We start from the raw sequence: 26573 nt of genomic DNA, 5'->3' as shown, positions 1-26573 counted from the left end.
CCAAGGAGTAAACATCTTTTAACTTCATGGCTGCAATCACCATCTGTAGTGATTTTGGAGCCCAGAAAAATAAAGTCAGCCACTGTTTCCACTGTTTCTCCATCTATTTGCCATGAAGTGATGGGACCGGATGCCATGATCTTAGTTTTCTGAACGTTGAGCTTTAAGCCAACTTTTTCACTCTCCTCTTTCACTTTCATAAAGAGGCTGTTTAGTTGTTCTTCACTTTCTGCCATAAGGGTGGTGTCATCTGCATATCTGAGGTTATTGGTATTTCTCCTGGCAATCTTGATTCCAGCTTGTGCTTCCTCCAACCCAGCGTTTCTCAAGATGTACTCTGCATATATATTAAATAAGTGGGGCGACAATATGCAGCCTTGATGTACTCCTTTTCTATTTAGAACCAGTCTATTGTTTCATGTCCAGTTCTAACTGTTGCTTCTTGACCTGCATACGGATTTCTCAGGAAACTGGTCAGGTGGTTCAATGTTCCCATCTTTTTAAGAATTTTCCACAGTTTGTTGTGATTCACACAGTCAAAGGCTTTGGCATAGTTCATAAAGCAGAAGTAGATGTTTTTCTGGAACTCTCGTGCTTTTTCAATGATCCAACAGATATTGGCATTTTCATCTCTGGTTCCTGTGCCTTTTCTATATCCAGCTTTAACATCTGGAAGTTCAAGGTTCATGTACAGCTGAAGCCTGGCTTGGAGAATTTTGAGCATTACTTTGCTAGCATATGAGATGAGTGCAACTATACGGTAGTCTGAGCATTCTTTGACACTCTCTTTCTTCGGGATTGGCATGAAAACTGACCTTTTCCAGTCCTGGACATATCTGGAAGGTTTGACCCATAACTAAGACTCATACTTAATGGTGAAAAGCTGAAAGCTTACCTCATAAAATCAGAGGTAAAATCTCCCTTTCATCACTTCTATTTAATATTTTCCTAAAGATTAATGTCAGAAAAATTAGACTAGAAATAGAAATAAAAGGCATACAAATTGAAAAGGAAGAAGTAAAACTATATTAACAAATGACATGATCTTATGTAGAAAAAAAAATCTGAGGGATCCTCACACACATGAAGAAACTATTAGCTTTAATACAAAATAAGCTATATTTTGATATACTAGGAATTAATAGTCTAAAAATAAAATTAAGAAAATAAGTATGTTGACAGTACCATCAAAAACAATAAAATACTTAGGAATAAATTTGCCAAAGTGGTGGAAGAACTGTACACTAAAAACTAAAAAAATCACTAAAAGAAATTAAAGAAGACATAGGGTGACTCAGTGGGTAAAGAATCTGCCTGCAATGCAGGAGACGCAGGAGACACAGGTTTGATACCTGGGTCAGGAAATTTCCTTGGAGGAGGAAGTGGCAACCCACTTCAGTATTCTTGCCTGGAGAATCCCTTGGACAAAGGAGCCTGGTGGGCTACAGTCTATGGGGCTGCATAGAGTCAGACACAAATGAAGCGGCTGAGCACAGGTAAATATAAACGTATCCTGTATTCATAGCCTTGTAGACTTAATATAATTAAGATAACAATATCCCCTAGAGTGCATATTTAATGCAATCTTTATCAAAAGTCATTTTATGCAAAAATGGAAATGCAAATACTAAAGTTTGTGTGAAATTGTAGAGAAGATTCATATGGAATTGCAAGAAATCCCAAATAATAAAAACAAAAAAAAAATCTGCAAAGTGAAGAATAAAGTTGGAGGATTCATACTTTCAATCTCAAAACTTAATGCAAAGATATAGTTCTTATGAGAACTATAAGGATTTGTAGAAACGTGTGCCTCCAAGTTAGGTTAATGAAAAAATAAATATTTTATTTATGTACCTTCACATGTAAAAATTTATTTTCATTTTAAAATGTTAGAAGAAAATTATGATTAAATTGTTATATAATATAATGTATATACTTAGAGTACCAGTGTTTGTGACTTTTATCTTCATAAATCCAAACCGTTCATAAAAATCATGAACATGAATGACATTACCTCTGACTGTTGATGGCAATGATTAGCAATATGACAAAGTACAAAAAACATGCAGAAATGAGTTGATGATGGAAACAGGATGGCCTGAGGAACGTGGATGCTTAGATGCAAAGGGAGATGAGATGTATCTGATAAAGTAACAGCTTTTTATATTTTTCATGAGAATAAAATTTCCCTGTGAAATAAGAAATGGAATTACAAAGAAAAAATGTTTAACATAGGCAATGAAGTGTTTTAAACCAAAGCAACAAAGCGTAACGTGATTGTTGTTATTACTGTTGTTCAGCCACTAAGCTGTGTCCAACTCTTTGCCATCATATGGACTGCAGCACACCAGTCTCCTCCGCCCTCCACTACCTCCTGGAGTTTGCTCAAACTCGTGTCCATTGAGTCAGCTGAGTAGAGACACCATTTATTAAGGCTGCTTAACTAATCTCTGGGACCATCTGATCATGCTCAGTGGGAATCTATGTGAAGGTTTATAACCAAAAACACCAGTTTCACTGACCTTGTCCCTGTACCAACTGGGATTATTATTAATTTCCTTACAATTATAGAATGAGGTGGAAAACACCACAGATTTCTGCACCATAAAATTCGCCAAGTTCTAGTTTTTTCCCACTGCTCTGAAGCATCTTGTGTGGCTTGGTGTCTGTTATCTATCTTGTTGACTTATGTATGATTTTGCCTTTCTGCCATGTTGAAATTTCATTCACTTTGGATATCATTTCCGGTTTTGTCCCTGGATACTATCTACTTCAAATCTTTTCAAAGCTTCGCCTTCTCTAGATATCCTTGCCCCTATCCTGGTGCCAAACTCTGACTCTATAAGCTCTTTGACGATGGGGAAAAGACTAGACCCTTCATTTATACTTTGAAGAGTGTTTCACTTCTTCCCAGGTGGCATTACTGGTAAAGAATCCACCCACAACACAGGAGATGTAAGAGACGTGGGTTTGATCCTTGGGTCAGGAAAAATTCCCTGGAGAAGGAAATGGAGACTTACTTCAGCATTCTTGCCTGGAAAATTTAATGGACAGAAGAGCCTGGTGGGCTACCGCCCATAGGGTAGCAAAGAGCATTCATGACTGAAGCAACTTAGCACGCACACATGTTTACTGATCCATGACAATTCAGAGTTAAAAGTTGTTTGAGCCTGTATCAATTTTCATTATATGTATACATTAAAGCAATGTATAAAAGTTCAGTTAATTCACATCCTCAACAACATTTGGTAGAGTTAGTCTTTATCTTTTTTTTTAATTATGAAAGTGTGATAGCACATTTACAAGAGACTTAGAAAATACAGAGCAAAATTACATATAGTTCCACTATATATTACAACCATTTTTAAATGGATAAATTTAGATTTTTATTTGAAGTTTCAACATCAAACTCTCAAAAAATAATAGAATTAACAGGCAGAAAAGTAGAAGGACAAAGTAGACCTGAAAAGCACTATTAACCAATTCAATATAATAAAAGATTTATACAATTTTCACACAACAGTGAAATACAGATTCTATTCAAGTTCCCATAGACTATAAACCAGAAGACTTTGTAAGATATCCAGAGGCATAAAACAAGGTGCAAGAATTTCATGGTATAAAATAATTGAAATCATACTGAGTCTGTTCTCTTATCAGTGTTGAATTATGTTAGAAATCAATATTAAAAGATATTGACAAGAACCCACATAACTGCAAGTGCAATGTGACATTCACCAGGAGATCTTTGACTTAACCACTGAAAGCCTCAGGAAACTTAAAAGACTGAGAAAGCACAGGGAGTGATTGCAGAGAAGAAAGCATTTACACGAGAAATTAATATCAAAGTTTCTTTAAAACCTCATGTTTCTGGAAACTGAATGTTCACCTTTAAATGATGGGGGGATCTAAGGAGTCGTTGTTGTTGTTGTTGTATAGTCTGTAAGTCGTGTCCAAGTCTTTTGTGACTCCATGGACTATACCCCACCAGGCTTCTCTGTTTATGGGATTTCCTAGGCAAAAATACTGAAATGAGTTGCCATTTACTTCTCCAGGACATCTTCCTGACCCAGGGATTGAACCTGGGTCTCCTGCATTGCAGGTGGATAATTTACTGATGAGCCAGCTAGGAAGCCATCTAAGAATCCATAAGAAGGAAAATTAGAAAATATTTCTAACAGAATAATTCACTAAAAATTTTGATAATAGTTCCATTTATTCTGCCACCTATTATTACTACTGAAAGTCTAGAAAGTGTATTATCTTAGTGATTAAAAAAAATTAATGAGGCTTGAAACTTTTGATCCAATTCTGAGAAATACTATGTTGTAAAAAAAAAAAAAACCAGGAAATTAACATGTGATACAGTATTATTAATTAAAGTACAGATTTTGTTCAAATTCCCAAAATTTTATGCTAGTTCCCATTAGTTGTTTTCATACCTTTAAAAATTTCACATTCTATTTAGTTGCATTGAGCAGCTTCAGCTGCATGCAACAGATTCTGATAAATTCTCTTTTCATTTTTTTTATTCTGTTACAGAGCTAAAAGTTTAAATAACAAAGATGCATAAATCTGTTCAAAATAACCACCCGCAAGTGATTGTGCATCTTTACTGAAAGGATTAATGAGATCAGTGATCACTCGGTCAGTTGGTCAGTGTTATCTGACTTTTTTGCAACCTCATGGGCTGTAGCCCACAAACTCCTCTGTCCCTGGAATTATCCAGGCAAGAATACTGGAGTGGGTTGTGTTTTCTGCCAACCTTGCTCCACCTACACCCAAAATGGGTTTTTCTGCTTGCCACTCAAGGTCATAGTTTCTTGTTCATGAGCCTCAGGCAACCAGCACTGCAGTGAAAGGCTCCATCTCGCCAGCCCCAGAAACATTTCATGCCTGCCAGCCTCTCTTCAGTCATCATGAATTATTTCTTGCCCAAGTCAACCCAGTTAAAATTTTCCACCATTCAATGGGCAACAACTACACCTTCTCCATAAGACTAGAATCCCAACATTCTAAATATGTTACTTCCTTGTAAATTCATCTCTCAGCCCCAGGTCCTTCTTTAGAGAGCTCATTACACCCTGTTATAATTAATAGCTGTTTTCATTTAGTCACTAAGTCGTATCTGACTCCCTTGCAACTCCATGGATTGTAGTCCACCAGGCCACTCTGTCAATGAGATTTCCAAGCAAGTGTACTGGAGCGGGTTTTCCTTTCCTTCTCCAGGGGATCTTCCCAACCCAGGGGTCGAATCCATGTCTCCTGCACTGGGAAGAGAATTTTTACTACCCAGCCACCAAGGAAGCCCTTTGTAGTTAATACCCTGATACAATCATTTATTGTATGTGAAGTCTTTCTATTCAAACTGTACTGTGGTCTGTCTCCTGGCTGGACTTCAACTGATACCATATGTAAAATAACAAACACAATGCCAGCCCTGTAAGCATTTAAGAAATACTATTTCTTTTCACTGCACAACAAAGATTCAATGAACAAGAAAATTCCACAAAAGAATTTATATTGAGTTCAAAACAAAAGAATATGTTTAACATTTTATTTTCAATAATTGGTGGTAACCAACATCTCCATGTTACATAATAAGACAATGTGAATACCAATCCAATATTCTGGGTTTGTAGCTTGTAACTTCTGAAGACATTTGAGATAATCAGATAAAAGATAAACATTGATTAGAAAGCATTAAGTTGTGATGAGGAGAGTCTGGGATGGGAGAAAGTAAACCTGGATTCCAGTCTAAACAAGATCTGTGCTTAAGTTGTTGTTCAGTCCCTAAGTCCAATACTTTGCAACCTCATGGACTGCAGCATGCCAGGCTATTCCGTCATTCAGGGCTATCTGCAGTTATTATTCAGTCCCTTTTAGAGTCAATGTATTCATCTGTAGATCAAGAGGCTTGAATGAGATTATCTGTTTTACTTCTATCTATAAAGCTCAGTGAATCTCTTTAATCACTATCTGCTGTCACTTTCTTTCTCCAGAGTTTCTTCATAGCATGTTTAACGTCAGCATTTCTGAGGGTATAGATTAAAGGATTTAACATAGGGGCCACCATAGTGTAAAAGACAGCAACAGCTTTATCAATGGGCAGAGTGGTGGCTGGGCGAAGATACACAAACACACAGGGCACAAAAGACAACACAACCACCGTGATGTGAGAGCCACATGTAGAAAGGGCTCTGCGTCTCCCCTCCAAACTGTGAGCCCTCAGGGAGCGCAAGATGACCACATAGGAGACCAAAAGGAGAAGGAGGCTTAACAGGCAGATGAACCCACTGTTGGCAGCAACAAAGAGACCAAGGATGTGGGTGTCCACGCAGACAAGCTGCAACAAAGGGTACAAGTCACACATGAAGTGGTCTATGACATTGGGGCCACAGAAGGGCAGCCGGGCTGTAAAGAGGGTCTGAACGCTTGCGTGGAGAAACCCTCCGGTCCAGGCCACCCCCAGCAGGAGCAGGCACAGCCTGCGGCTCACGATGGCCGTGTAGTGCAGAGGCCTGCAGATGGCCACGTAGCGGTCATAGGCCATCTCCGTCAGCAGGATGATCTCAGCAGCACCAAAAACGTGTTCTGCATAGACCTGAGCCATACACCCATGAAAGGAGATTGTCTTGAGCTCATGAAGGGAGTCCACAATCAACTTAGGAGCCGAAGAAGAAGAGTAAATTGTGTCTATCAAGGAAAGGTGGGTCAGGAAGAAGTACATGGGGGAGTTCAGAGCCTGGCTGGTGGTGATGGTGACCACAACGAGCAGGTTGCCTGAGAGGGTTACCATGTACAAGACTAAGAACACCACAAACACTACCTTTTGCATTTGGGGGTCCTGTGTAAGACCTACCAGAATGAACACAGTCACATTCCTTTCATGCTCCATCTATGTGGCATGGTTAATAAAACCTCTGTCAAGGAACACTTTACCTTTAAAAAAGAAAGAAAGAAAAAGGGAATATAAAAGAATGAATTACTACAAAATACTACCTTTTAACAGTACTCTGACAATATCACAAATGATTCCTTCTTTTCCCCAAACTATCTAGGAACCCATGCACCAAAATTTCTCTTAATTGACTCTCTTAGATTTTTTTTTACATTTTTTAATAGCTATCAAAATTCTGGAGCTTACATTACTAATTTTAATTGGAAAATAAATATAACTTACATGTTATTTTTTTCCCTTGGAGGCCTTAGGTTGAAACAATGAATTTTTTAATTGAATGGTATATGTATGGGAAAAGAAACATAGGAAGTTGTATAGTGGCACATTGTGGGACCCCAAAATATATGATCTGAATATATTAATATTTGAGGAGATCGCTTTAAAGTGCTCATAAAGTTGTTGCTATCAGTTCTCTAAATGAGCATAGAATGAGGGTCTCGTTGACTCCAACAGCTTTAGAGGATCAGGGCAGGGGTAAGTCTGCGTGAGCGCCCCATGGACCACATTTAGTCATCCTAGATACTGTCTTTAGTCTACCATCTAAAAATTATTGATCACTAGTTTTAACATATGCCATTAATGCTAACAGGTAATAAGCCAAGTCTCAGTCATCAACCAGATCACTTTAATGCCAAGTCTATTTTCATTTCCTTGATTAGGAATATATATATTAGTCAAGTCAATAAGTTAAGGTAACACATATAGTAATATATATATATATATATATATATATATATATATATATATATATATATATATAAGGTAACACATATAGTAATATATATATATATATATATATATATATATATATATATATATATATATATAGATATATATATATAGTTAAGGTAATATATATAGCCAAGTGGGCTTCCCAGATGGCACCAATGGTAAAGAACCTGCATGCCAATGCAGAAGACGTTAAAAGACATCAAGACCCAGGTTTGATCCCTGGGTTGGGAAGATCCCCTGGAGAAGGGCATGGCAACCCACTCCAGAATGCTTGTCTGGAGAATCCCATGGACATAAGAGCCTGGTGGGCAACAGTCCATAGGGTCACAAAGAGCCGGACATGCCTGAGTAACTTAACAACATGCATACAACTAAGTATTGTCATTATTAATCTTTGCATTTTACAATAACTAAGATTTCATTATTCTCTTTATATTTATGTATTTTTAAGGCAAAAAGGCAATGAAGGGTAAAATGAACTGTCTATGTTACAAGTTGGCAAGGTCCATAATGAGGTAACTCTTCCAATGAAGTTACTCAGTCTTGTTCGAATCTTTGTGGTCACATGGACTGTAGCCTACCAGGCTCCTCTGTCCATGGAATTTTCCTGGCAAGAGTCCTGGAGTGGGTTGCTATTCCCTTCTCCCTGGGATCTTCCAGACCCAGGGATTGAACCCAGGAATCCCACATCGCAGGCAGATGCTTTACCATCTGAGCCACCAGGGAAACTCCAGATTCTCTGTACCAGGGAACTCTTTCAGATGATCCCACAAACTCTTTGTTGAGAAGCTATCTTTAGAGTTTCAAGCCCCCATAGTGGGCTCCCTTCTGGATAGCCCAGGGCATCAGAGAATCCTTCCAGGGACAAGAACACTTGAGAAGAAATTCTGTGTGCACTTCTAATTGCCAACTCTTCTCTAGAGAAGATGGCACCTGGGAGAACCAAGAACCAACTGGTATATTTTTATGCTTTCCCAATGGTCTGTACCAAAGGCTGGATTTCATGATCAAAATTAGACAGAAAATCCTGAACTCATTCGGTCTCATTATTTCACTTATTACCTCAGCTTCTTGCAAACTTTGAAGCAGTCCACTTTAAAATAGTTCTCTTTTACAATTTATATCAGCTCCTTTTATCCCACACAACACAATAACCAACTCACAAACAAAACAGCTCAGTGGACATTTTTTATGTCTTCTGTTAATTGATAGATCCACACACAGGATAATTTTCAGGTTTTTGATTTTTTTTGTCTTAGTCCAATGACCAATTCTGTTCCTATTTCCACTCATATTCTCTAATACTCATAATTCTGGAAAAATGAGAAATGGAAAAAAGTTATGGACAGCAAAATAATCTTGACCTTCCATAAAATGGCACCCAGACTGCAATTGAGTGGTAAGAACTTCAGCAGGCACATTACTTCTTAAGCACGGAAATCTTTGTTACTTGCTTACATTCAGTATACTCAAATATTGGGAAATGCACTTTTACTATAAGTCTGTTTTTCTCAATCTTTATAGAATGCAGAGATTTATTTTTTACACCATGGCATTTCTATAATAACTGTCAATTTTGTTGAGTTTCACAACATACTAGGCATTATACTAAATACTTTACATATATGTGGTCTGTCAAATGATCCTTGTGAGGTTGGTGTACTGTTGTCTGTATTATAAAAAAGAAGAAACTGGTTACAAGAAGATAAATGACTTACCCAAAGTAATGATGATGGAAAACCTAATAGAGGAGACTGCACTCAAATCCAGGACGCCTGTCTCTAGCTCTTCACCACTGAGTGCCTCTCCAGGAGGAATCCAGCTTACTTCTGGGAATCAGCAATGCCAGAATGTAGACATGGCCACCGGTGACCACAGGAAATCCAGGGCAGTTCTTTTGCTAACCTATGAAATACAGTGAAAGATGTTAATGGGATCCAGGGTCGATTGGAAAAGACCTAGAATTTTGTAAACCAAAAATCTCCCAGTACTTTGCATTTTATCATCTCATCAGTTCAGTTCAGTTCAGTCGCTCAGTCATGGCTGACTCTTTAAGACCCCATGGACTGCATGCAGCGTGCCAGGCCTCCCTGTCCATCACCAACTCTGCAGCTTGCTCAAATTCATGTCCATCGAGTCGGTGATTCCATCCAACTATCTAATCCACTGTTGTCCCCTTCTCCTCCTGCCTTCAATCTTTCCCAGCATCAGAGTCTTTTCAAATGAGTCAGTTCTTTGCATCAGGTGGTCAAAGTATTGGAGTTTCAGCTTCAGCATCAAATCATCCAATGAATATTCAGGACTTATTTCCTTTAGGATGGACTGGTTTGATCTCCTTGCTGTCCAAGACACTCTCAAGAGTCTTCTCCAACACCACAGTTCAAAAGCATCAGTTCTTCTGCACCCAGCTTTCTTTATGTTCCAACTCTCTCTTTTTTTTTTCTTTTTTTTTCGGACTTCATGCATATTATTTTTTTTTCAGTCAAAAATAAATTTTTACTGGACCACAACCATGCTTATTCAGTTACATATTGTCTCTGGCTGTTTCTTTTATTTATTTTTTTTTAATTTTAATTGGAGGCTGATTACTTTACAATATTGTGGTGGTATGTGCCATACATTCACATGAATCAGCCATGGGTGTACATGTGTTCCCCATCCTGACCTTCCCTCCCAACTCCCTTCCCATCCCATCCCTCAGGGTCATCCCAGTGCACCAGTCCTGAGCACCCTGTCTCATGCATCGAACTTGGCCTGGCGATCCATTTCACATATGATAATATACATGTTTCGATGCTATTCTCTCAAATCATCCCACCCTTACCTTCTCCCAGAGTCAAAAGTCTGTTCTTTACATCTGTGTCTCTTTTGCTATCTCACATGTAGGGCCATCGTTACCATCTCTCTAAATTCCATATATATGAGTTAATATACTGTTGTGTTTTTCTTTCTGACTTACTTTGCTCAGTATAAGATGCTCCAGTTTCATCCACCTCATTAGAGCTGATTCAAATGTATTCTTTTTAATAGCTGAGTAATATTCCATTGTGTATATGTACCACAGCTTTCTTATCCATTCGTCTGCCAATGGACATCTAGATTGCTTCCATATCCTGGCTATTGTAAACAGTGCTGCAATATGTTCCAATTCTCACATCCATACATAACTACTGGAAAAACTATAGCTTGACTAGACGAACCTTTGTTGGCAAAGTAGTGTCTCTACTTTTTAATATGCTGTCTAGGTTGGTCATAGTTTTTCTTCCAAGGAGCAAGCATCTTTTAATTTCATGGCTATAGTCACCATCTTCAGTTATTTGGAGCCCAAGAAAATAAAATCTGTCACTGTTTCCATTGGTTCCCCATCTATTTGTAATGACGTGATGGGACCAAATGTCATGATCCTCTTTAAAGATGAGGAAACTGAGACCCAGAGAGAAACACAGCTAACTGATCAGTAGAACACAAGAATCCAAGTCTTCTAAAGCCCTAAACAGTACTTTTCTTTCCCCACAGCACCACATTTTACTATGTTCAGACACCTTAAGGTGACTGTATACAAGGGGGAAAAAAATCACCACAAGGTGACAATGAGAATTAGCTTTCATCTCTCATATTTAGCAATACCTGTTTTGACTCTATGAGAAAAAGATGTAAGTCTAAGGTCGTGTGTGTGTGTGTGTGTGTGTGTGTGTGTTCAGCCATGTCCAATTCTTTGTGACCCCATGGACTGCAGCCCGCCAGGCTCCTCTGTCTATTGAATTTTCCAGGCAAGAACACTGGAGTGGGCTGCCATTTCCTCTTCAGAGGATCTTCCCAACCCAGGGATCAAACCTGCGTCTCTTGCATCTCTTCTTTGGTAAGTGGATTCTTTACCACTCAGCCACCAGGGAAGTCCAGTTCAGGGGAACAGAAATTCAATCATGCTACTGGGACCACATCCACTGAAACAGAAATAAGATCTAACAAGATCCACCAAGTTTGAATAGAATTAGAATAAAATAGCCTTTGAGCTTGGAGTTTAATAAAGACTCCCAATCACAGCAGAGGGTACATTTTTAATGACATATTTTAATTCATTTTCTCTTTGGATCTCAGTTTTTGAACTGAGCTTTTTCTTCAAAAAACAGAATCCAAATGCTGTCCTTTTCTCTCCCATGGAGAAACTCATAAACATATCCCTTATTAATTATAGTCAAGCCCATAAACTGAGAAAAATAAACATTTCTGCAAAATATCCTAAAACATCTAAAACCATTAATATCAGAAAGGAAAACTTTAATGATTTTAACTCTAACTCCCTTAGAATAAAATGGAAATGCAAAAACCAGATTAAAAATCAACAGTGCTAGTTAACTTACCATGGTGGACTCTGTCCTTAAGAAGAATGATCAATGTATTCAGGAATAAGAAACAATCATTATTTGTAGCTGCTCAAGCATCATGTCATGCAATGGATGTTTCTCAAGTCTTCCCAGTGACTGGACGATTCTACAGGAAGCAGAGAGTGTTGAGACGGCACAGATTTATTCAAACGGTTTCAGCACACATTTGCAGAGCCCCAGTGCCTTGGAAATTCACATCAAAGGAAAATAAAACGCTATGATAAATTTGAAACCAAACTTCCTAGGTACTAGGGAGAATCTTTGGATCTTTAGCACTTAGAGTCATGATTCCACAACAAGAAATACAAATATTTCATTTCTTAATAAACTCCTCTTATTCTGCTCTTAAAGTAAGAAAACAGCTTCTTCTTGAATCTTAATATTTAAAGATACTGAGAATGTTAAAGGACTGATTTTTCTATTAATATCTAAGGCTTTGTCCCCCTAGGAATTAATTATCTCTTTTTTTTTTTTCTAACTTTTGCCTTAGAAACAGATATTGGGGAGAATTTGTCCACAAACAATACATCTTCACCTGATTGGTTCTTTTCTGTGAACTTTAAACTAATGTAGTAACAGTTTTCATTCCTGGTTGGAAATTTGGGTGAGAAAGCAACTCTCATATAAGCCATTGGGTATCATGAACCGAGAAATAAAAGATAGTAAACACTATGTAAACAACTCCATGGGGTTTCATTGAGGTTGCATACCTCTGAAACCATTTCCTCACTAGCTAAGTCCACCAGAAATGGGTAAGATTCTGAGTCAACGTCTCACTTGTACTATAAACACATCAGGACTAATGCTATCTATAGGAACCTTGTGACTTGATATATTTTCTATCAGTGTGATCTCTAGAGCTGGAGAACAAATGGAGGTTAAAATTCTATCAATACTTCTGGTGTAGAAATACAGAAAGATATCATCTTATGCCTTCTTGTTGGCTATTTTAGACTTTTGGGAATTCTATTGGTCATTCAATAAAAGAAATCTACCTAGGCAAACAGATTTTTTCAAATTTTGCTCACATGTATTATCTTCAGGACAGTGCAACACATATTTTTAGCAAATACTCTGAAGCCTAGCAGAGAGGGTTTAAGTCACATGTTATACAACTTGATACAGCTGTTATATTTAAATGTATGGCTATGCCATGGATGGGGAACTGGGTAAAATTGTTATAATAGTATAATCATGTCAAGAAATTTTTCTGGCCACAGCACTATGAAACTAGAAATCAACTATAGGGGAAAAAAAACAGATACTAAACAACCAATGAATCACTGAAAGAAGAAATTTTAAAATACTTGAAGACAAATTAAGACAAAAATGAAATGACCTAGAATCTATGCATGCATGCTAAGTCACTTCAGTCATGTCTGACTCTGTGTGACCCTGTGGACCACAGCCTACCATCCTCTGCTCATGGGGATTCTCCAGGCAAGAAGACTGGAGCAGGGTGCCACGCCCTCCTCCAGGTATCTACAGGATGTAGCAGAAGCAGTTCTAAAAGGGAAGTTTAGAGCAATAGAAGCCTACATCAAGAAAGAGGAGAAATCTCAAATAACTATCTAACTATTCACCTAAAAGAAATAGAAAAACAAAGTAGACTAATCCCGAAGTTAGTAGAAGGAAAGAAATCATAAAGATCACAGTCAAATATATGGAAAAAGAGACTAAATTTTTTTTAAATGAAACTAAGACCTGATTTTTTGAAAAAATAAGCAAAATTGACAAAACTTTAGCTAGACTCATCAAGGCCCAAATCAATAAAAACAAAAAGATTTTAAATGAGAAGTTACAAAAAACCTCACAGAAAGCAAAAAAGATCATAAACAATTACTACAAACAATTATACACCAATAAAACAAACAACTTAGAAGAAATGGATAAATTCCCAGACATGCACAATCCTACAAGACTGAACCAGTAAAAACAGGAAATATGATCATATAAATTAAAAGCAATTAAATTAAATCCATAATTTAGAAAAAATAAAGCTACTGTGGTAGACAGTAAAGAATCTGCCTGCAGTACAGAAGACGGGTTCGATTACCGAGTTTGGAAGATCCCCTGGAGGAGAAAATGGCAACCCACTCCAGTATTCTTGCCTGGAGAATTCCACGGACAGAGGAGCCTGGAAGTCTACAGTTCATAGGGTCACAAAGAGTTAAACATGACTGAGCAACTAACACACACTTTAAATTTTGGGGCAAAAAGTCAAGGACCAGATTTCTTCACAGGTAAGTTCTACCAAACATTTAATGAAGAGTTAACACCTGTCTTTCTGAAACTATTTCAAAAAATTTACAGAGAAAGGGATGGTTCTGAACTCATTCTGTGAGGCCTGCATCACCAAAAACCAGACAAATATATCACAAAAGAAGAGAAAATTATAGTCCAATATACCAATGAACCTAGATGGAAAATTCTTCAACAAAATATTAGCAACTAAATTCAATGTAAGTTGAAGGATCATACACCATGATCAAATAGGATTTATCCCAGAGATATAAGGATAGGTCAATATCAATAAAGCAATCAATGTGATATACCAGGTTAACAAATTGAGGAATAAAAATTATTTAATCATCTTAGTATAGGCAAAGAAAGCTTTTGACAAAACTCTTCACCCATTTGTGACAAAAACATTTCAGAAAGTAGGCAGAGAGGAAACATATCTCAATGTAATAAAGGCCATTCATGATAATCTCACAGTTAACATTATACTCAGTGCATAATGTTATATACTATGTATACTCAGAAAGCATTTCCTCTAAGATAAGGAAAAGAGACAAGGATGTTCATTCTTGCCACATTTATTATTTATTGGAAGTTCTAGCCATAGAAATCAGAGAAAAGAAATAAAAGAAATCCAAATTAGAAAGGAAGAAGTAAAACTGTCACTGAAGCTGAAAATACAAAATATATAGAAAATCTTTGAAAAGCTACTAGAGCTCATCATTGAATTTGTAAGCTTTCAGAATACAAAATTAATATACAGAAATCTGTTGCATTTCTTCAACACACTAGCAACAAACCATCAGAAATAGAAATTAAGGGAGCAATCCAATTTACAATCACATGATAAAGAATATAATACTGAGGAATAAATCTAATTAAGGAGGTAAACATCTGGACTTGATAAGCTATAATAAACTGATGAAAGAAATTGAAGACTATACAAACAATTGGAAATATATATCATGTTCATGAATTGGAAGAATTAATATTATTAAAATCACAATAGTATTCAAGGCAATCTACAGGTTCAATGAAATCTCTGCCAAAATACCAATGCTATTTTTAACAGAAGTAGAACAAATAGTTCTAAAATTTATATGAAAATATAAATACCCTGAGTAGCCAGAGCAGTCTTGAGAAAGAGCAAAGTGGAAGTAGCACACTCCTGATTTCAAACTATACTACAAAGCTATAGTAATCAAGCAGTATGACACAAACATAAAAACAGATACATTGATATTAGAAGGTACAAACTACTATATATAACATAGATGAAAACAAGGTCCTACTGTATTGCCCAGGGAACTATATTTAATATCCTGTAATAAATCACAATGGAAAATAATATGATATAACTGAATCACTTTGCTTACATCAGAAATTAACAGGAAGTCATAAATCAACTATACATCAACTTTAAAACAGGAAAATGGTGAGTGTGTGTGGTGTGTGTGTGAATTAGTCACTCAGTTGTATCTGACTCTTTGCGACCCCATGAACTATAGCCCACTGGGATTCTCTGTCCATGGAATTCTCCAGGCAAGAATACTGGAGTGGGTAGCCATTCCCTTCTCCAGGGCATCTTCCCAACCTAGGAATCACACCCAGGTCTCCTGCACTGGCAGGCAGATTCTTTTACCATCTGAGTTAATATACAGTGAGGAGAACAAATATTTCTGTAAAATATCCTAAACCATATAAAAAGTAACCTCCCATAAAATGTCAGAAAATAAAGCTTTAATGATTTTAATTGCAAACCCTTGAAGTACATGGAAATGTGAAAGTTGGTTTATAAATCAGCAATTCTAGTTCACCTCCTGTGGTTGCCTACATAGTTAAGGAGAATGCCCAAGGTATTCAGGAATAGGAAATAACCAATGCACGCAACGTCATAGCATGTATATTTCTCAAGTTCCCACTGATTGGACAGTTCAACAGGATGCAGAGAAGGTCAAGATGACACAAATTTATTCAAATAGATTCAGTAAGCATTTCAAAACTCCAATGCCTTGAAAAGGTAAGTCAAAGGAAAAGAAAACACTACGTTGAATTTGAAGCCCAAAGTCTTATGAACTAAGAGAAATCTTCTGATATTGAGCTCCTAGTCTATGGCTACAGAACAAGAAACACAAATATTTCTGATACTTAATAAGCTCCTCTTATTCTGTTCTTAAAATGAGAAAACAGCTTCTTCCTCAGCCTTAATATTTAGAGAGGATTATGAGAATATCAAAGGACAAATCTTTCCATCTAAGGTTTTATCCTCCCAGGAATTAATTATCTTAATTAACTATTTTTTTTTTAATTTATCCTATAAGCAAATACTTGGAAGAAGCCATTTGTGAATAACACATCTTCACCCTATTGGTTCTTTCTCTTGCACTTTAAGATATTAGCAGACTACATTCCTGATAAGAAAATAGGAACTCTTCCATGACTTGATTCAATGGTGAAACCACATCACAGGTCCACACACTGGAATTATGCCACCTTACTATTCACATTATATTCAGTTTTCCTAACAATCCAGGTTTATGTAAAGAGGACTCCCACATGCTAGGTTTCCAAGTATAGAGAACTTAATTGCCCATTCAAGAATGGATGATTCGAGGAGGAGCCAAGATGGCGGAGGAGTAGGACGGTGAGACCACTTTCTCTCCTAGAAATTCATCAAAAAAATAACTGAACGCAGAGCAAACTTCACAATACAACTTCTGATCGCTAGCTGAGGTCATCAGGCGCCCAGAAAAGCAGCCCATTGTCTTCGAAAGGAGGTAGGACAAAATATAAAAGATAAAAAGTGAGTCAAAAGAGCTAAGGACGGAGATCCGTCCCGGGAAAGGACTTAATAGAGGACGTTCCCAGACACCGGGAAACCCTCGCACTGGCGGGCCTGGGGGAAGTGTTGGAATCTCAGAGTTTGAATCTGACTGGGAGGGATACAATAAATAAAACCCACAGATTATGAGCCTAAAAGCAACTCCCAGCAGAAAAGCACCCGAGAGGCCCGCATCCGCCACCAGCAAGTGGGGGCGGAGCGGAGAGGAGCGGGCGGCATTGCTTGGGGCAGGGTCCGGGCCTGAGCGCCCTGAGGGCAACCGGAGGGAGCTTTTGTGAGTTCCCAGCTTGAACTGTGGGTCAGCAAAAGAGAGAGAAAATTAACCGGCCGGAACACACTGCCGGCCGTTCGCAGAACAAAGGGACCGAGTTTCTGGGCGACCGAAGTCCGCCGGGAGGGACGTGGCGAGACGGAGGGCGCGGGCGCCCGACCGGCGCGGGCGGGGACTGGGGCTGGGGACGCGGAGGGCAGAGGGCGCGCGTGCCCGACTGCGCCGGCGGGGACTGAGACTGGGACCGCGCGGGGCAGAAGACGCGCCGCACCCGGGGAGAGAGCGCCCGTCAGGCGCCTGGCTGCCTGGGCCGCTCGGGCGGCGTGGGGACGGAGCGCGGACCCGGCTTTGTGTGCCGCGCTTTTGTGAATCGCCCGAGGGCTGGAGCCGCGCACAGCGTGGCGCGCACTTCATACAGAGCAGCCCGGAGCCTGAGCAGCGCAGACCGAGAAAAGAGCGCCAGCCCCTCCCGGGAGCGCCGGTCCCTCCCCGCACAGCCCCTCCCCGCACGGCCCCTCCCCGCACGGCCCCTCCCCGCACGGCCCCTCCCCGCGGCGCGAGGGAACTAGCTACCTGAATAAGAATCCACCTCCGCCCCCGGTGTCAGGGCGGAAATTAGGCGCGGAAGAGACTGGCAACAGAACCCAAATAAACAAAGGGAACCGCTTCAGAAGGGACCGGTGCAACAGATTAAAATCCCTGTAGGAAACACCGACTGACTACACCGGAAGGGCCTGTAGATATCGAGAAGTGTAAGCTGGAACGAGGAGCTATCTGAAGCTGAGCCGAACCCACACTGACCACAACAGCTCCAGAGAAATTCCTAGATATATTTTTTCTTTTTCTTTTCTTTTCTTTTTCTTTTTTTTTTTAAGTAAGAAAAAAATTTTTTTTTCTTTTTTCTTGGTTCTCTTTTATTTTCCTTTAAAAATTCCCTATTACTCCCCCATTACTCCTTAACTTTCATTTTCATAGATTTTTATGATTTTTTTTTTAATTAGGCAAAACAATTTTTTTCTCTTTCTTTTTTCTTTTTTTTCTTTTTCTTCTTTTTCTTCTTTTTTTTCTTTTCTGTTTTCTTCTTCTCTTCTATTTTCTTTTTCTTTTTCTCTTATTTCTTTTAAAGCCCTCTAGCACTCCTTTTACTATGCCTAAATTTTCATTTTCAATACACTATAACCTTACAGAAGAAAGAGAAAGAAAAAAAAAAAGAAGAGAAGCCCTATTTTTATACCAAACTTCATATATATTTCTAAAATTTCTTTTGTGTGTTTGGGTTTTTGTTTTTAATATAGTATTTTTAAGAGTCTAACCTCTACTCTAGATTTTTAATTTTTGTTTTTTAGTATATGATATAAATTGTGAACATTTAAGAATCCAATATTCAGCTCCCATTTTTATTCACGAGTGTGTTGATTATTCTCTCCCAATCTTGACTCTGTTTTCTACCTCAGAACACCTCTATTTCCTCTTTCCCCTTCTCTTCCCAATCCAATTCTGTGAATCTTTGTGGGTGTCTGGGCTACGGAGAACACTCTGGGATCAGACAACTTCGTAGATCTGTCTCTCTCCTCTTGAGTCCCCCTCTTTCTCCTCCTGCCCATCTCTATCTCCCTCCTCCCTCTCCTCTTCTCCATGTAACTCGGTGAACCTCTCTGGGTATCCCTAACGGGGGAGAAACTTTCCACCATTAACCTAGAAGTTTTATTATCAGTGCTGTATAGTTGGAGAAGTCCTGAGACTACAGGAAGAATAAAACTGAAATCCAGAAGCAGGAGACTTAAGCCCAAAACCTGAGAACACCAGAAAACTCCTGACTACATGGATCTTTAAGTAATAAGTGACCGTACAAAAGCCTCCATACCTGCACCGAAACCAACCACCACCCAAGAGCCAATAAGTTTTAGAGCACGACATACCACGCAAATTCTCCAGCAACGCAGGAACATTGCCCTGAACGTCAACATACAGACTGCCCAAGGTCACACCTAACACATAGACCCACCTCAAAACTCATTACTGGGCACTCCATTGCTATCCAAAGAGAAGAAATCAAGATCCGCACACCAGAACACTGACGCAAGCTTTGCTAATCAGGAAACCTTGACAAGTCAATCGTTTAACCCCACCCACTGGGTAAAACCTCCACAATAAAAAGGAACCACAGACCTCCAGAATACAGAAAGCCCACTCCAGACACAGCAATCTAAACAAGATGAAAAGGCAGAGAAATACCCAACAGGTAAAGGAACATGAAAAAAGCCCACCAAATCAAACAAAAGAGGAGGAGATAGGGAATCTACCTGAAAAAGAATTTAGAATAATGATAATAAAAATGATCCAAAATCTTGAAAACAAAATGGAGGTACAGATAAATAGCCTGGAAACAAAGATTGAAAAGATGCAAGAAATGTTTAATAAAGACCTAGAAGAAATAAAAAAGAGTCAATTAAAAATGAATAATGCAATGAATGAGATCAAAAACACTCTGGAGGGAACCAAGAGTAGAATAACGGAGACAGAAGATAGGATAAGTGAGGTAGAAGATAAAATGGTGGAAATAAATGAAGCAGAGAGGAAAAAAGAAAAAAGGATCAAAAGAAATGAGGACAACCTCAGGGAACTCTGGGACAATGTGAAACGCCCCAACATTCGAATCATAGGAGTCCCAGAAGAAGAAGACAAAAAGAAAGGCCATGAGAAAATACTCGAGGAGATAATAGCTGAAAACTTCCCTAAAATGGGGAAGGAAATAGCCACCCAAGTCCAAGAAACCCAGAGAGTCCCAAACAGGATAAACCCAAGGCGAAACACCCCAAGACACATATTAATCAAATTAACAAAGATCAAACACAAAGAACAAATACTAAAAGCAGCAAGGGAGAAACAACAAATAACACACAAAGGGATTCCTATAAGGATAACAGCTGATCTATCAATAGAAACCCTCCAGGCCAGAAGGGAATGGCAGGACATACTGAAAGTAATGAAAGAGAATAACCTACAACCTAGATTACTGTACCCAGCAAGGATCTCATTCAGATATGAAGGAGAATTCAAAAGCTTTACAGACAAGCAAAAGCTGAGAGAATTCAGCACCAGCAAACCAGCTCTTCAACAAATGCTAAAGGATCTTCTCTAGACAGGAAATGCAGAAAGGTTGTATAAACGTGAACCCAAAACAACAAAGTAAATGACAACGGGACCACACCTATCAATAATTACCTTAAATGTAAATGGGTTGAATGCCCCAACCAAAAGACAAAGATTGGCTGAATGGATACAAAAACAAGACCCCTATATATGCTGTCTACAAGAGACCCACCTCAAAACAAGGGACACATACAGACTAAAAGTGAAGGGCTGGAAAAAAATATTTCACGCAAACGGAGACCAAAAGAAAGCAGGAGTCACAATACTCATATCAGATAAAATAGACTTTCAAATAAAGGATGTGAAAAGAGACAAAGAAGGGCACTACATAATGATCAAAGGATCAATCCAAGAAGAAGATATAACAATTGTAAATATATAGGCACCCAACATAGGAGCACCGCAATATGTACGGCAAACACTAACGAGTATGAAAGAGGAAATTAATAGTAACACAATAATAGTGGAAGACTTTAATACCCCACTCACAACCATGGATAGATCAACTAAACAGAAAATCAACAAGGAAACACAAACCTTAAATGATACAATGGACCAGCTAGACCTAATTGATATCTATAGCACAATTCACTCCAAAACAATCAATTTCACGTTTTTCTCAAGTGCACATGGAACCTTCTCCAGAATAGATCACATCCTGGGCCATAAATCTGGTCTAGGAAAATTCAAAAAACTTGAAATCATTCCAGTCATCTTTTCTGACCACAGTGCAGTAAGATTAGATCTCAATTAAAGGGAAAAAAATTGTTAAAAATTCCAACATATGGAGGCTAAATAACACGCTTCTGAATAACCAACAAATCATAGAAGAAATCAAAAAGAAATCAAAGTATGGATAGAAATAAATGAAAATGAAAACACAACAACCCAAAACCTATGGGACACTGTAAAAGCAGTGCTAAGGGGAAGGTTCATAGCATTACAGGCGCACATCAAGAAACAAGAAAAAAGCCAAATAAATAACCTAACTCTACACCTAAAGCAATTAGAGAAGGAAGAAATGAAGAACCCCAGGGTTAGCAGAAGGAAAGAAATCTTAAAAATTAGGGCAGAAATAAATGCAAAAGAAACTAAAGAGACCATAGCAAAAATCAACAAAGCTAAAAGCTGGTTTTTTGAAAAAATAAACAAAATTGACAAACCATTAGCAAGACTCATTAAGAAACAAAGAGAGAAGAACCAAATTAACAAAATAAGAAATGAAAAGGGTGAGATCACAACAGACAACACTGAAATGCAAAGGATCATAAGAGACTACTACCAGAAGCTCTATGCCAATAAAATGGACAACTTGGATGAAATGGACAAATTCTTAGAAAAGTATAACTTTCCAAAACTGAACCAGGAAGAAATAGAAGATCTTAACAGAGCCATCACAAGCAAGGAAATCGAAACTGTAATCAAAAATCTTCCAGGAAACAAAAGCCCAGGACCAGATGGCTTCACAGCTGAATTCTAACAAAAATTTAGAGAAGAGCTAACACCTATCTTACTCAAACTCTTCCAGAAAATTGCAGAAGAAGGTAAACTTCCAAACTCATTCTATGAGGCCACCATCACCCTAATTCCAAAACCAGACAAAGATGCCACAGAAAAAGAAAACTACAGGCCAATATCACTGATGAACATAGATGCAAAAATCCTTAACAAAATTCTAGCAAACAGAATCCAACAACATATTAAAAAAATCATACACCATGACCAAGTGGGCTTTATCCCAGGAATGCAAGGATTCTTTAATATCCACAAATCGATAAACGTAATACACCACATTAACAAATTGAAAGATAAAAACCATATGATTATCTCAATAGATGCAGAGAAAGCCTTTGACAAAATTCAACACTCATTTATGATTAAAACTCTCCAGAAAGCAGGAATAGAAGGAACATACCTCAACATAATGAAAGCTATATATGACAAACCCACAGCAAGCATCACCCTCTATGGTGAAAAATTGAAAGCATTTCCTCTGAAATCAGGAACAAGACAAGGATGCCCACTCTCACCACTACTATTCAACATAGTGTTGGAAGTTTTGGCCACAGCAATCAGAGTAGAAAAAGACATAAAAGGAATCCAGATAGGAAAAGAAGAAGTGAAACTCTCGCTGTTTGCAGATGACATGATCCTCTACATAGAAAACCCTAAAGACTCTACCAGAAAATTACTAGAGCTAATTAATGAATATAGTAAAGTTGCAGGATATAAAATTAACACACAGAAGTCCCTTGCATTCCTATACACTAACAATGAAAAAACAGAAAGAGAAATTAAGGAAACAATACCATTCACCATTGCAACAAAAAGAATAAAATACTTAGGAGTATATCTACCTAAAGAAACAAAAGACCTATACATAGAAAACTATAAAACACTGATGAAAGAAATCAAAGATGACACAAACAGTTGGAGAAACATACCGTGTTCATGGATTGGAAGAATCAATATTGTCAAAATGGCTATTCTACCCAAAGCAATCTATAGATTCAATGCAATCCCTATCAAGCTACCAGTGGTATTTTTCACAGAACTACAACAAATAATTTCACAATTTGTATGGAAATACAAAAAACCTCGAATAGCCAAAGTAATCTTGAGAAAGAAGAATGGAACTGGAGGAATCAACCTACCTGACTTCAGACTCTACTACAAAGCCACAGTCATCAAGACAGTATGGTACTGGCACAAAGACAGAAATATAGATCAATGGAACAGAATAGAAAGCCCAGAGATAAATCCACGAACCTATGGACAGCTTATCTTTGACAAAGGAGGCAAGGATATACAATGGAAAAAAGACAACCTCTTTAACAAGTGGTGCTGGGAAAACTGGTCAACCACTTGTAAAAGAATGAAACTAGAACACTTCCTAACACCGTACACAAAAATAAACTCAAAATGGATTAAAGATCTAAATGTAAGACCAGAAACTATAAAACTCCTAGAGGAGAACATAGGCAAAACACTCTCCGACATAAATCACAGCAAGATCTTCTATGACCCACCTCCCAGAATATTGGAAATAAAAGCAAAAATAAACAAATGGGACCTAATGAAAATTAAAAGCTTTTGCACAACAAAGGAAACTATAAGTAAGGTGAAAAGACAGCCCTCAGATTGGGAGAAAATAATAGCAAATGAGGAAACAGACAAAGGATTAATCTCAAAAATATACAACCAACTCCTGAAGCTCATTTCCAGAAAAATAAACGACCCAATCAAAAAATGATCCAAAGAACTAAACAGACATTTCTCCAAAGAAGACATACAGATGGCTAACAAACACATGAAAAGATGCTCAACATCACTCATCATCAGAGAAATGCAAATCAAAACCACAATGAGGTACCATTACATGCCAGTCAGGATGGCTGCTATCCAAAAGTCTACAAGCAATAAATGCTGGAGAGGGTGTGGAGAAAAGGGAACCCTCTTACACTGTTGGTGGGAATGCAAACTAGTACAGCCACTATGGAAAACAGTGTGGAGATTTCTTAAAAAAACTGGAAATAGAACTGCCATATGACCCAGCAATACCACTTCTGGGCATACACACTGAGGAATCCAGATCTGAAAGAGACACGTGCACCCCAATGTTCATCGCAGCACTGTTTATAATAGCCAGGATATGGAAGCAACCTAGATGCCCATCAGCAGATGAATGGATAAGGAAGCCGTGGTACATATACACCATGGAATATTACTCAGCCGTTAAAAAGAATTCATTTGAATCAGTTTATATGAGATGGATGAAACTGCAGCCCATTATACAGAGTGAAGTAAGCCAGAAAGATAAAGAACATTACAGTATACTAACACATATATACGGAATTTAGATAGATGGTGGCGATAAACCTATATGCAAAACAGAAAAAGAGACACAGAAGTACAGAACAGACTTTTGAACTCTGGGGGAGAACGTGAGGGTGGGATGTTTTGAAAGAACAGCATGTATATTATCTATGGTGAAACAGATCACCAGCCCAGGTGGGATGCATGAGTCAGGTGCTCGGGCCTGGTGCACTGGGAGGACCCAGAGGAGTCGGGTGGAGAGGGAGGTGGGAGGGGGGATCGGGATGTGGAATACGTGTAACTATATGGCTGATTCATGGTCAATGTATGACAAAACCCACTGAAATGTTGTAAAGTGATTGGCCTCCAACTAATAAAATAATATTTTTAAAAAAATAAATAAAAAAAAAAAAAAGAATGGATGATTCGCAAACATGTTTCTCCAGAATATCTGCTCCAGGACAAAGTCTTTCCATTAAATAGGGATGATTAACTCCTGGGAGAGAAACAGCAGCTGCAAGACAAGGTCCCTGGACTCCGTGGAAACCTCTTTAAATAGTAATAAAGGACAAAGTGGAAATGGTCGGTCTTGTAATTCACTTCTCCAAGCAAGATTCATCGTGAGCAGAGTGAACCATTTGAATATATTTCCTCCACACTCTCTGCCTCTTGCCCTGTGGAATCAGAGACATTTATTTAAGATAATTTCTCTTTTGTGCTGCAAGTGAACCCATTCTAAATTCAAACAAGAATAGAGGTTACAAATAGGTTTTCTGTGAAGAATTTTTGAGACTTTACACTAGGTGGAAAGATTTAGATTTCTAAGGCTTTCTTTATTAACAGGTTTTTTTAGATGTAATCAATTTACCCAAAACAAGTGCACATGTTCAGTGTAAAAATTTTTTGAACAACTCTTCATTTGACAGCTAGCTATACGATTAAGCTCTTACCAAGTGTGACATTTTTCATACTGAAAGTTACTTAAAATAAGAATTGGTCATTTTGAAGATGAGATCGTTTTTTGAATATGAGAAGTTTCTCCCCAAACATCACTAAGATCATTTAACAGAGCTAAGGCAAGTTTAACAATAGTGATGATGCTTATTACAGATTGTCACTTTCCATATATAGTACTCATATTTTCAACACTTTTCAGATAAAATATTAATAATAAAATATCCCATCTTCATTCTAATTTTCCAAAAAAAATATCATCCACTTAACTTGAAAGTTGACAATTTTGAGGCTTAAGGAATTTAAGAAAACTGTAAGAGCTCACTTCTCTGATACCAAGAACAATGCTTTGCCATAGACACCTCCTTTAGTAATGAAAACTATCAATGACAATTAAAGAAAAATTTAAATATACTTCACATACACAAAATGGGAAATTACAAACATAAATGACATAAATCATCAGTCTTTCCATCAAGCACAAATATGAGGACCCTATCTGGGAAAAACCGCTATGGATAAAATGGGTCTCTCTTGCTTCTTTGAGAGTAAAATTGGTGATGACTCTTCTGGAGCTTATTGCATGATTAAATAGTTCTCTGTATTGCTGCTCCAACTGTTAATTATTCCTATCCCATAGAATATACAGTCACAAAAACAATTGGAAGTTCTTTTTGTGTAGTACATATTTCCTCTATTAATTATCATAAAGGTCTATTAAATGGATATTATTATTATAATTTTATAACAGAAAAGAAAAGGATACCAGATGCCAAACAAGGATATAACTTGCCAGAAAATTTGGAAAACTCAGCAGTGGCCACAGGACTGGAAAATATCAGATTTCATTCCAATCCCAACGAAAGGCAATGCCAAAGAATGTTCAAGTTACCACACAGTTGCACTCATCTCACATGCTAGCAAAGTAATGCTCCAAATTCTCCAAGCTAGGCTTCAACAGTACGTGAACTGAGAACTTCCAGATGTTCAAGCTGGATTTAGTAAAGGCAGAAGAAACAGAGATCAAATTGCCAACAACTGCTGGATCATCGAAAAAGCAAGAGAGTTCCAGAAGAACATCTATTTCTGCTTCTTTGACTATGCTAAGACCTTTGACTTTGTGAATCACAACAAACTGGAAAATTCTTCAAGTGATGGGAATGCCAGAGCAGCTTACCTGCATCCTGAGAATCTGTACGCAGTTCATGAAGCAACAGT

General features: G+C 38.0%; 1 protein-coding gene across 1 annotated transcript; it reads right to left on the bottom strand.

The window, feature by feature from the left end:
- Nucleotides 1–5968: 5968 nt before the first annotated feature.
- Nucleotides 5969–6898, bottom strand: LOC136175286 (olfactory receptor 4C12-like). The gene has a single exon (XM_065945604.1). It carries the CDS (start codon nucleotides 6896–6898, stop codon nucleotides 5969–5971), a length of 930 nt encoding a protein of 309 aa, XP_065801676.1.
- Nucleotides 6899–26573: the final 19675 nt, after the last annotated feature.

The sequence above is a fragment of the Muntiacus reevesi genome, chromosome 9 (genome assembly GCF_963930625.1).
Source record: "Muntiacus reevesi chromosome 9, mMunRee1.1, whole genome shotgun sequence".
Taxonomy (NCBI): Eukaryota; Metazoa; Chordata; class Mammalia; order Artiodactyla; family Cervidae; genus Muntiacus; species Muntiacus reevesi.
This window is presented reverse-complemented; position numbering and strand designations above follow the sequence as displayed.